At 37.9% G+C, this 11395-nt stretch overlaps 2 protein-coding genes across 2 annotated transcripts; one reads left to right on the top strand and one right to left on the bottom strand.

Moving 5' to 3' along the window:
• The first annotated feature begins 431 nt into the window (after positions 1 to 431).
• LOC135164098 (transcription initiation factor TFIID subunit 1) lies at positions 432 to 8523 on the top strand. The gene is made up of 3 exons (XM_064124148.1): positions 432 to 1338; positions 2544 to 6079; positions 6720 to 8523. Exons 1-3 carry the CDS (start codon positions 705 to 707, stop codon positions 8247 to 8249), a joined length of 5700 nt encoding a protein of 1899 aa, XP_063980218.1. The 5' UTR covers positions 432 to 704; the 3' UTR covers positions 8250 to 8523.
• Positions 8432 to 10555, bottom strand: LOC135164099 (uncharacterized). Its single transcript, XM_064124149.1, has one exon. It carries the CDS (start codon positions 10005 to 10007, stop codon positions 8529 to 8531), a length of 1479 nt encoding a protein of 492 aa, XP_063980219.1. The 5' UTR covers positions 10008 to 10555; the 3' UTR covers positions 8432 to 8528.
• Positions 10556 to 11395: the final 840 nt, after the last annotated feature.

Below are 11395 nucleotides of genomic sequence, written 5' to 3'. Positions count from 1 at the left end.
CTCGGAGATAGTCTAATTTCGCCGAGAGAATCTCAAGTATTTTCTCTCTCTCTTTAAAATCCACATGTGAGGCCCCTTTGTTAAAATAATGTAGTCACGGAGTCAAGGGGGAGGGGCTCCGTTCGTACTTGTTCAACTGTACAAATGGTCAACTGTACACAGAATTTTCAAACGGTGAGAGCACCACTGTGCAGGGATTCAACTGTTGAGACAAAAAGGTAAGCTGTACATGTGGCGCTGGGTCCACATGTACAGCCACATTTTTGTCTCGACAGTTGAATCCCTGCACACCGGTGCTCTCACCGTTTGAAAATTCTCTGTACAGTTGTTCATTGGTACAGTTGAGAAAGTACAAACGGAGCCCCCCCGAAACTGCTGGGGAAAATGGCCGCCACTTCCTGTACCATTATTTGCGGATGTACCTATTTTAGACCCATCCGACATTTCCTTGCCTGTGGCCTTCTGCGCTGGCAGTTGCTACTCCATGCTCTTTCTAAGGGATATAAATACGAGCATATGGTGAATAGAATGATAAATTCCGATAATTATTGGTAGTGCATCATTTAATATATATTATAAAGTGAATCGATAATGTTTAATGGTGATTAAAATGGTGGAAATCGCCTTGTAACTTTTATTAGTGTACGTTGATGGTCGTTTGACGCAATAATTAGAAACACTATCGTCAAATAAACACAAGAACAATGGGAGATTCTGATGACGACGATAGAGACTATGAGACTGGAATGAACATAACGGGTTTCCTGTTTGGTAACATCGATGAAAATGGTCAGTTGGAGGACGACATTCTCGACAATGATGCCAAGCAACATTTGGCATCTCTTGATCGCCTGGGTCTGGGTTCATTTTTAAATGAACTGATTCCTCATGAGTCAAATAAGGAGAAGTTGGAAGAGAAGTTAGAAGTTAGTTCAAATATTAAATTTGAGAATGAGAATGAGAACGATGACATTGATTACCAATACAAGTCGCCAACAGCTGAGGATTTTTCAGAGATAAGTGAACTAGCAGATGACATAATCGAGGATAATGTTGGAATGGAGGCTAAGGTGAAAACCGAGAAAGATTCTACTGATTATGATGCCGATGATGAGGACAATGTAAACAAATCGGATAAACAATTGATGCCACCGCCTCCAGTACCCGAAGAAAATGAGTCTTTAACCGCTGAGGAAGCAGAGGCTGCTCGACAACGGAGGCTAGAAACACCTTTAGCATCAATGTTACCTTCGAAATACGCCAACATCGACGTTACAGAAATTTTTCCTGATTTTCGACCGAACAAAGTCCTGAGATTCTCGCGGCTATTTGGCCCAGGTAACAGGCATTGATATACATTTTACTTGAGCTAATATCGATTTTTCTCCCTAATAGAAGCCCTGTATTTGACGATTTTTTCCATTCAGTGATTTCAATTTCAAGTTATCTAGAATGTTATAAAATTGGAAAAAACGATATTGTTTATATCATGTCTGGGTGTATGTGCTGGAAAATTTGCAATTTTCCAGATACTTTTCTGAAAATTCTACGTAAATTCGGTAAAACTTGTAGCTAAAAGTCTTAATCTTCAACTGGTGATAGCTATGATTAAAGCCTACTTCGATGCGTCATTCTAGTTCGATCGCTCAAGTAGTTCCTCAGATATAGCAACTTTTGTCAATTTCGTTCTTTCTCAGTATCTCAAAAACCATTGGAAGGATTTCATTTTTTTCTTTCAAAATACTCATACGAACTCGTCCTATCTATACCAATGGAAATATTAACATTTTTTTACATAAAATTTTAAGACATGGCCCTTTTTAGGTTTTATCATCATAAATGTTATAAATACCATATATTAATAAGAAATAGTGATAGCGAGTAGCAATTTTGCACATTTGTAAGTCTCCCAAAATGAAAAGCTGCTATTTTAGATGGGCCCAATCAGCCGAGTGGTTCCACAGATATTCCACCTTTTACATGAATATATTTTCTTGAATATCAACAGATTTTATTTATTTTTTTCAAACACTCGTCTCAGTGAGCACCATACAGAGCTATGAAAATATGTATATCTGTTGGTATAAAAATCGCGAGTTAGTGCCATTTTTAAGTTTTTTCCGTATTTCCAGTATTTTATACTTAATAATTTGATGAATAATTGGGGTAGCAAATTAAAATTTGGCATGATGATAACATTTTTGTTATGAAAGCATGGATGGAAAGCATCCGTCGTGTGGCTGTTGCAATATTTATTGTTTTGTTGAAGTTCATGTTACTAATGGGTTAAATATATCTTTCTAAGGCCCCTGGCAAATGTCACCAGCCCAATCAACTCGGGTCGGTACATATCCATTCGGAAGCATACTATAAATCGAATCGCTAGAAATGAAAATAATAATAATAATAATAATAATAATAATAATAAAACATTATTATTAGACTTCATTACCTTGTTAATCATTATTATTTTTTTAAATTATCAATTACATGCTCAATCAATGAATTCATATTAACATAATCTCTTTTCCTTTCTCTTCCAGGTAAACCCAGCAGCCTTCCACAGATATGGCGAGGAGTTAGGAAACGAAGAAAGAAAAAGAGGCATCATGATACGCGTGATTCAGACTCTGGTTCAGATCAAGATGATAGGAGAGCCAAGTTTAAAGGTTGGAAGATGAATTATGGCCCAGTGCCTTCATCCGAGTTTATTGCTTCTGATGATGAAGTCAAATTACTGACGCCAATCGAGGATAAAGAACAAGGAGGAAAGCCTGGAGAGGCCGGGGAAAATCGGGACATGGAACCGAAAGTTGCTGACTGGCGTTTTGGGCCTGCACAAATATGGTATGATATGTTGGAGGTACCCGAAACCGGCGAGGGCTTCAATTATGGATTTAAATTGGCTGAAAAAAAGGACCCGCCAACTAATGAAACAGAGACGCCAGAAGTTGAAGAGGAACCATTTGCGGACGATGCATTTTTAATGGTGTCCCAATTACACTGGGAGGATGATGTTATTTGGAATGGTGAAGAGATTAAGCATAAAGTAATGCAGAAACTTAACAGCAAGAATAATTTAGCTGGATGGGTACCTTCTAGTGGCAATAGAACAGCCCAAGCATTTAGTCAACCAGGAAAAGGCACTCCAGTTCCAGTGGGCTCGAATGTACGCCTAGCAACATCACAAATTTCAACACCTCTTCACATGCAATCCCAAAAAAATAAGGCTCCAGGGAAAGGTAACCATCAACAGCAGAGGGAGGACAATTACGATGACACTTGGTATTCGATATTTCCAGTAGAAAATGAGGAACTTGTTTATGGATTATGGGAGGATGACGTTATTTGGGATGCTGAAAATATGAAAAAAATACCAAAACCAAAAATACTCACGTTAGATCCCAACGATGAAAATATTGTTTTAGGAATTCCCGACGACATTGACCCTGCTTTACTTCACAAAGAGAATGGACCAACCCCAAAAGTTAAAATACCTCATCCTCACGTAAAAAAGAGTAAACTACTTCTCGGAAAAGCTGGTGTAATTAACGTTCTTGAAGAAGACGCACCTCCACCTCCACCTAAATCACCAGACCGTGATCCCTTCAACATTTCCAATGATATTTACTACATGCCGCGATCCTCTGAAACAACATTGAGACTGAAAGTTGGTGGTGGAAATCTTATTCAACATAGTACACCTGTCGTGGAGCTCAGAGTTCCATTTGTTCAGACTCACATGGGAGCAATGCGTTTGAGGAACTTTCACAGACCCCCAATAAGGAGGTTCAGTCATGGTCCTCTAGCTCATCCTGGTCCCCACAGTGTTCTTCCTTTACTGAAACATATTAAAAAGAAAGCCAAACAGAGGGAGCAAGAGAGAATAGCTTCAGGGGGTGGAGATGTATTTTTTATGAGAACCTCTGAGGATTTGACAGGAAAAGATGGTGAGCTTGTTCTGGTTGAATTTTCTGAAGAGCATCCACCATTGATGAATCAAGTTGGTATGTGTTCCAAAGTCAAAAATTACTATAAACGGAAAGCCGGTAAGGATCAAGGTCCTCAAAAATATAAATACGGAGAGACAGCGTATGCTCACACGAGCCCATTTCTTGGTATTCTCACACCAGGCCAGAGCATTCAGGCAATTGAAAATAATATGTACAGAGCTCCAATTTACGAACACAAGATTCCCCAGACCGATTTCCTGGTAATTCGAACTCGACAACAGTACTTCATCAGGGAAATCGATGCGTTATTTGTTGCAGGTCAAGAGTGTCCACTTTACGAAGTACCCGGTCCTAATTCGAAAAGAGCTAATAATTTTGTAAGAGATTTCCTTCAAGTTTTTATTTACCGACTTTTTTGGAAATCTCAAGATACTCCCAGGAGAATAAAAATGGATGATATAAAGAAAGCATTTCCCTCCCATAGTGAAAGTAGCATCAGAAAACGTCTAAAATTATGCGCTGATTTTAAAAGAACTGGAATGGACTCCAACTGGTGGGTGATAAAACCAGACTTTCGTCTGCCTAGTGAAGAGGAAATTCGCGCGATGGTATCGCCAGAACAGTGCTGTGCCTATTTCAGCATGGTTGCTGCTGAACAACGTTTGAAAGATGCTGGTTATGGGGAAAAATTTCTCTTTACTCCACAAGACGATGATGATGAAGAAATGCAGTTGAAGATGGATGACGAGGTTAAAGTAGCTCCTTGGAATACGACACGGGCATACATTCAAGCAATGAAAGGAAAATGCTTACTGCAATTGGCGGGACCAGCAGATCCGACTGGATGCGGCGAGGGATTCTCCTACGTCAGAGTGCCTAATAAGCCAACAATTAGTAAAGAAGAGCAAGAGGCTCAGCCCAAGAGAACAGTCACTGGCACAGATGCTGATTTACGAAGATTATCGCTGAACAATGCAAAAGCACTTCTTCGAAAATTTGGAGTGCCTGAGGAAGAAATTAAAAAATTGTCGCGTTGGGAAGTTATCGATGTTGTGCGAACTCTTTCAACAGAAAAGGCTAAAGCTGGTGAAGAAGGAATGACCAAGTTCTCGAGGGGAAATAGGTTTTCCATTGCTGAGCATCAGGAAAGATATAAAGAAGAATGTCAAAGAATTTTTGACCTTCAGAATCGGGTTCTCTCGTCTGCTGAAGTACTCAGTACTGATGAGGGTGAGAGTTCAGATGAGGATAGTTCAGATATAGAAGAAATGGGTAAAAACATCGAGAATATGCTATCAAATAAAAAAACAAGCTCGCAGCTTTCATTGGAAAGAGAAGAACAGCAAAGACAGGAGTTGAGAAAAATGTTGATGGGTGAGACTCAAGAACAAGAGGGTAAAAAAACAAAAGAGAAGAAGAAGGATGACGAAGAGGACAGTCGGGATCACGGGCAGGGATTTAATGCTCAGCCAGGTCGGGTATTGAAGATTTACCGAACATTCCGAGATCCTGACGGAAAGGAATATACTCGGGTGGAAATTGTACGAAAGCCCGCAGTCATTGACACATATATTAAAATACGAAACTCCAAAGATGAAACATTTATTAAACAGTTCGCAACTCTTGACGAACAACAAAAAGAAGAGATGAAGCGAGAAAAACGAAGACTCCAGGAACAATTAAGGCGAATCAAGAGGAATCAAGAGCGTGATAAATCGCATGGCTCTAGCACCTCTTTCAGCAATTTCCCTTCTAATTCTAGCATGCTCGATCGTAGCAATACCAATACTCCAACTACTGCATTAACCAGTATCCTTCCTTTCAATAACTTCCCATCCACTTCCTTAAGTTCTAAACATCCCAAATCTGAGGCAGCTTCATCTAAACGTAAAAAGCCTAAACTTAAACCAGATCTGAAGTTAAAATGTGGTGCTTGTGGCAATGTTGGACATATGAGGACCAATAAGGCCTGTCCACTCTATCAGAATAGCTTGACAACTACTCCTGTCAATGTGGCCATGACTGAGGAGCAGGAGGAAGAAATAGAGAAGCAACTAAACACTGATGATCAAGATCTCGTTAATGTTGAGGGTACTAAAGTTAAATTATCATCAAAACTCATCAAAGTAAGTATAATTATTTATTCATCATTTATTGGCAACTTTATTTATTGCAAATTGGTAGATAATTCACCATCGCTCGACATCCTTTAATGAGGACCTTATTAATTTTTCATAGATTCTCGTTATTTCTCGTTATTTCTCGTTATCCCTAAATTGATTTTAAAATATGATTAAAGTCATCTAATGGTTTATTAAAATACGATGTCTCCAAGTTATGCAAGTATACACAAATTTACCTACAAGCATTTTATATTAATATTTTATCAAAGAATTGAAGAGAGAAGGAGCATTATATACGCAAGGCAATGCGTTGTATAGAAAAAATAATATTAAGAATAACGATGATGATAGTACTAAAACGAGTTAAAAATTTGATGAGATTGGTTGAAAGGAAGTTCAAGGGAAATTAATCAAGCAATTGCACATGATAAAAGGAAATAGTGTGTGAAACAAGCATTTGGAAACAGTTTGTTAATTTATTAGCAAAGATAACTATACTCCGAAGATGACCACAATGATTTATCAATCCAGGGCACCCAGAAAGACCTCAATTGAATTTGGTCCACTGAGTTATTTTCAAAAATTTCTATAAATAATTAATGGTTCGACATCATGACTAAACATTGACATTTGTCAATTTCAGCATGCTGAAGAGATGAAGAGACGAACACTTCTCCTGAAGGTCCCTAAAGAAGCAGTTAGTGCTAAGAAGCGGCGGAGAGCAATAGGAGATGATCACTGCGACTATCTGAAGAAGCATCAGCGACCGGCAAATCGACGTAGAACTGATCCTGTGGTTGTCATGTCAACTATTCTGGAGAGCATTCTTAATGAAATGCGTGATCTCCCTGACGTTCAACCCTTTTTATTTCCAGTAAGCGCGAAAGCTGTGCCAGATTACTATAAAATTATCCAACGTCCCATGGATCTCCAAACCATCAGAGAGAATCTTCGACAGAAGAAATATCAGAGCAGAGAGGAGTTTCTGGCAGACGTCAATCAAATCGTTGAGAATTCAAATTTATACAATGGGTCAAAGAGCTCTCTAACTGTTGCGGCAAAGCGAATGCTCGACACATGTGTGGAAAGACTTGGAGAAAAAGAAGATAGACTAATGAGATTAGAAAAGGCGATAAATCCTCTTCTTGATGACAACGATCAAGTGGCACTTACATATATCCTTGATAGCGTCAGTAGTAAACTCAAAACGATGGCTGAAGCTTGGCCTTTCCTTAAACCCGTAAACAAAAAGTTGGTCAAAGATTATTATAATGTAATAAAAAGACCGATGGATCTTGAAAGCATTTCTAAAAAAGTAATTACACATAAATACCACAGTCGTCAAGAATTTGTGCGAGATGTCGAACAAATTCTTGAAAATTGTGTTCAATACAATGGAAAGGATTCAACGTTTACGAGGAACGCGGAAGTGCTAGTAAAAATTTGCAAAGAGACATTAGACGAGTACGGCGACCACGTCACTCAACTCGAAAATAATATATCTCTCGTTCAGCAACGCGCAATGGAGCAAGCTGACATGGACTCCTCGTGGTTGGGTCCTGAAGAGGAGAATTATACTATTGCGGAGCCAGAATATCGAAGCAGCCAAACGAATTCCCCAGACAATCCGTTCGGCAAGTCCAGCATGGATGATTTCGACTTTGTCGATGTTGAAGGTGATATGGAGACTGAACTTAGCGCGAAAAATGTGGATGCGAAAAAAAAAGATGTTCTCGAAGAGGATTTACAATTCTCCAGTGAAGATGAGTTTGATGAAGTTCCATTCACGGCTGACGAGCAGGGAGAGTCTGGAGATTTGGAAGCACTTGAGCTCGGTGGAATGAGAGACTGTGGAGAGGTCGCTGCTGATGATGATAGTCAACAAGCTGCTGAAGCAATGGTGCAGTTGGGAAACGTTGGTTTTTACGTTGGGGAACAGCAATTGATTCAGCAAGAAGAGAGCATGGATGTCGATCCTAATTATGACCCCTCAGATTTTCTCCTAGCTGGTTTACCTCCTAGAGCAGAAAAAGTCAGTACTGATAAAATTCAGGATGACTTGGCAGTATCTGAGAGTGATGAGGAACATGAAAATGCTACTGGGCAGATCAAGCAGGAGATTCCGCCGTCCAGTCAAGCTGATGAGGAAATGGCTGGAGATCTATGGTTTTAGATGTGAGTTAATATTGAAATTTATCCATTAAAAAAGAGTGTATTCCTTATATTACTTCTAATCATTATCTATTTGAAAATAATAGGTATTGATTTTCTATACTTTTACAATGAAAAAATGAGAAATCGCTAGATTTCAATAATCATGATTAACAAGATTTAATAACGTAGAAGTGGGCAATTTGCAATTGTATTATATTAATATATTAATTTAATGGCATACATTGTAATTAATATGTAAGATTAAACGATGGTTTTTTTGTGTTCTTCTCAAAGTGTATTAGTTACTTTTATTATGATCATTCCCTGTTTGTAGACGAAAACATTTCCAAAGTCCAAAGCGCACTTCCCAGTCGATGAAAAACAATTCAGGTTTGTCCCAAAGAACATGATGTATTGCTAAGTCGTAGTGGGTTGCTAACGGTGGATTTAAATGTGGGGCCCATTGGGCTCGTTCTCTTAAAACATTGTTGACATAAGCATAAAACACTTTTGCTTTGTGAACCCAGCAGATCAATGTCATTGTTGCCAATATCATTGCATGAACATGATAACTCATAGAATAATTGGCATCCAAGTGTTCGAGAGTTAAATCCTGAATGTTCATTAAGAGGCAGGCTAAAGCTGCAGCAGTGAATCCGCAAGGAACTTCTATTGCTATCAAACAAATAGTGCAGTAACTGGCTTCAAGGTTTACTCTTGATGTGTAGTGATTCATCACACATTGCAGAAAACTTTGGTGGATAACTTGTCGGTGTTTTTTTAAAAAGTCTTGGCCATTCTCTTTATTTTTATTGATTTCTAAATTGTAATTAATATTCTCGAAGTATAATTTTATCGTTTGAAATTGCAATTTATTGTGTTTTCTGTCAATAAGATTTTGAAATACTCGATTTCCCATGAGACTTACTGATGAATTTGCTGAGGATATCATTTTTAAAAGGAGAAGTAATAATTCTTTCGTCAAGGGATTCCCAAATACATCCATTTTGTAAGACTGGGCAGCGAATTCTAAAATATTTGTAAGCTCTAGAATTATTCCGTCATGATGGAATTGCTCTTCCAGGGCCCATAAACTCATTTGTGAGAGAATTGAGATTAGATGGTAATTGGATAGATGTTTGATAGCACCGAGTAAACAAATTTCAAAACCTTTTTTCAGTATCACTTCCTTTTCGTTAAAATTATGGCTGAGACTATTGTGATATAGTGTTAATAGCTTTTGAATGACTGTTTCACTATCTTCATTATTAACCCATGAATAGGTTTCTAGTGTTGAACACACCATTCGTAAAATTGTCCGGGTATCTTTCAAAGATGTACTTCTACACAGTGTTTTATTAAATAATCCGTCGATAATTTCATATTGATTAATTCCACAATTGAGAAGACCCTGAATAATATGTTGACATAGGTCCTCGCAATTCCATAGTTTTTCTTGGTGAACAATTTTGATCACTATTTTTATCATTTTGTTAGTATAGATAGAAAAATATATCTTCAATATATGGAAATAAAAAGTTGTCACAGTTCGATGATTGTTCTTTTCTTTCCATCCCCAACTATATGATGTATGATGCAGTGCCTCATCACAGAATGAAAGGACTTTTATAGTGCAGAGGAGAGTTTTATCTGCTTCGTAGTCTTGCCATTGTTCCTGTCTGGTTGTTTTTATCAGCCGAATAAACCGGGCGATTACTTCAGCTAATTTTTTTTTTGTTGCAATGGGAGAAAAACACAAACTGTAAAAATCGTCCATTGGAAATTGGGGTGGTTGAAGTTGACTTGTGTATCAATAGAACGTGGTATCGACAAAATTCCTTCCTTTCAATTGATTTAATTTCTTTTGTGAAGCGTTTCCATTGTCATATCACAATCTAGTTGATATAATTCCTCCCACATCATTAGCGAAATTGATGCATTGTCTGTTGCTATGTAGAAACTGCATAGCAACGCACAAACAGTTCTTTGCCGAACTTTAATAATGTACCATGGATATATGGGATTTTATTAATGATTATTTTTTTCATCCCAATTTCGACCAATCAAATGGTGGCATTTCCCGTCACGTGGTACAAGTAAGAGAGTTTTACTTCGGATATTTTTCGGATATTTCCCTGTTTGTTGCTAAGCAATGAAAATATCCGATAAACAATTTGTACGCGTTTCAAACCCCAAAACTGTCATTACAAAAAATAAAGTTCAAAGACTTTACCTCGACATGAGCAGATTTGGAGGAGAATTCTTGGAGATTATTGATCAAAAAATTAAAAATAATGTTCCTAATAATACAGTGAAGACAAAAGCCACAATTTGGAAACAATTCTCTGTATTTTGTGCAGACAGAACATCTACACTGAAGAAGCCACAACTACGAGTGAAAAACCATACTATATGACGTGAAATGCCACACATTTAATTGTTTGAAATTGGAATGAAAAAAATAATCCAGCCAAATACCCCTCGACCTTCAAAATTAATCGGATATTTCCCTCCAGTTTCCCTGCGTAGCACCGATCGGGATAAGATTCGCAGAAAAACCCTCGCGCTTCGCGCTCGGGTTTTTTAACCTGCGAACCTTATCCCTCTCGTTGCTACGCAACGAAACTCTCGGGAAATATCCGATAATTTTGAAGGTCTTGGGGTATTACTACTGATTATTTTTTTCATCCCAATTTCGACCAATCAAATGGTGGCATTTCCCGTCACGTGGTACAAGTAAGAGAGTTTTACTTCGGATATTTTTCGGATATTTCCCTGTTTGTTGCTAAGCAATGAAAATATCCGATAAACAATTTGTACGCGTTTCAAACCCCAAAACTGTCATTACAAAAAATAAAGTTCAAAGACTTTACCTCGACATGAGCAGATTTGGAGGAGAATTCTTGGAGATTATTGATCAAAAAATTAAAAATAATGTTCCTAATAATACAGTGAAGACAAAAGCCACAATTTGGAAACAATTCTCTGTATTTTGTGCAGACAGAACATCTACACTGAAGAAGCCACAACTACGAGTGAACAACCATACTATATGACGTGAAATGCCACACATTTAATTGTTTGCAATTGGAATGAAAAAAATAATCCAGCCAAATACCCCTCGACCTTCAAAATTAATCGGATATTTCCCTCCAGTTTCCCTGC

Source organism: Diachasmimorpha longicaudata, chromosome 6 (genome assembly GCF_034640455.1).
Source record: "Diachasmimorpha longicaudata isolate KC_UGA_2023 chromosome 6, iyDiaLong2, whole genome shotgun sequence".
In the NCBI taxonomy this organism is placed as follows: Eukaryota; Metazoa; Arthropoda; class Insecta; order Hymenoptera; family Braconidae; genus Diachasmimorpha; species Diachasmimorpha longicaudata.
Note: the sequence above shows the minus strand (reverse complement) of the source record. Positions and strands in the feature narration are given on the sequence as shown.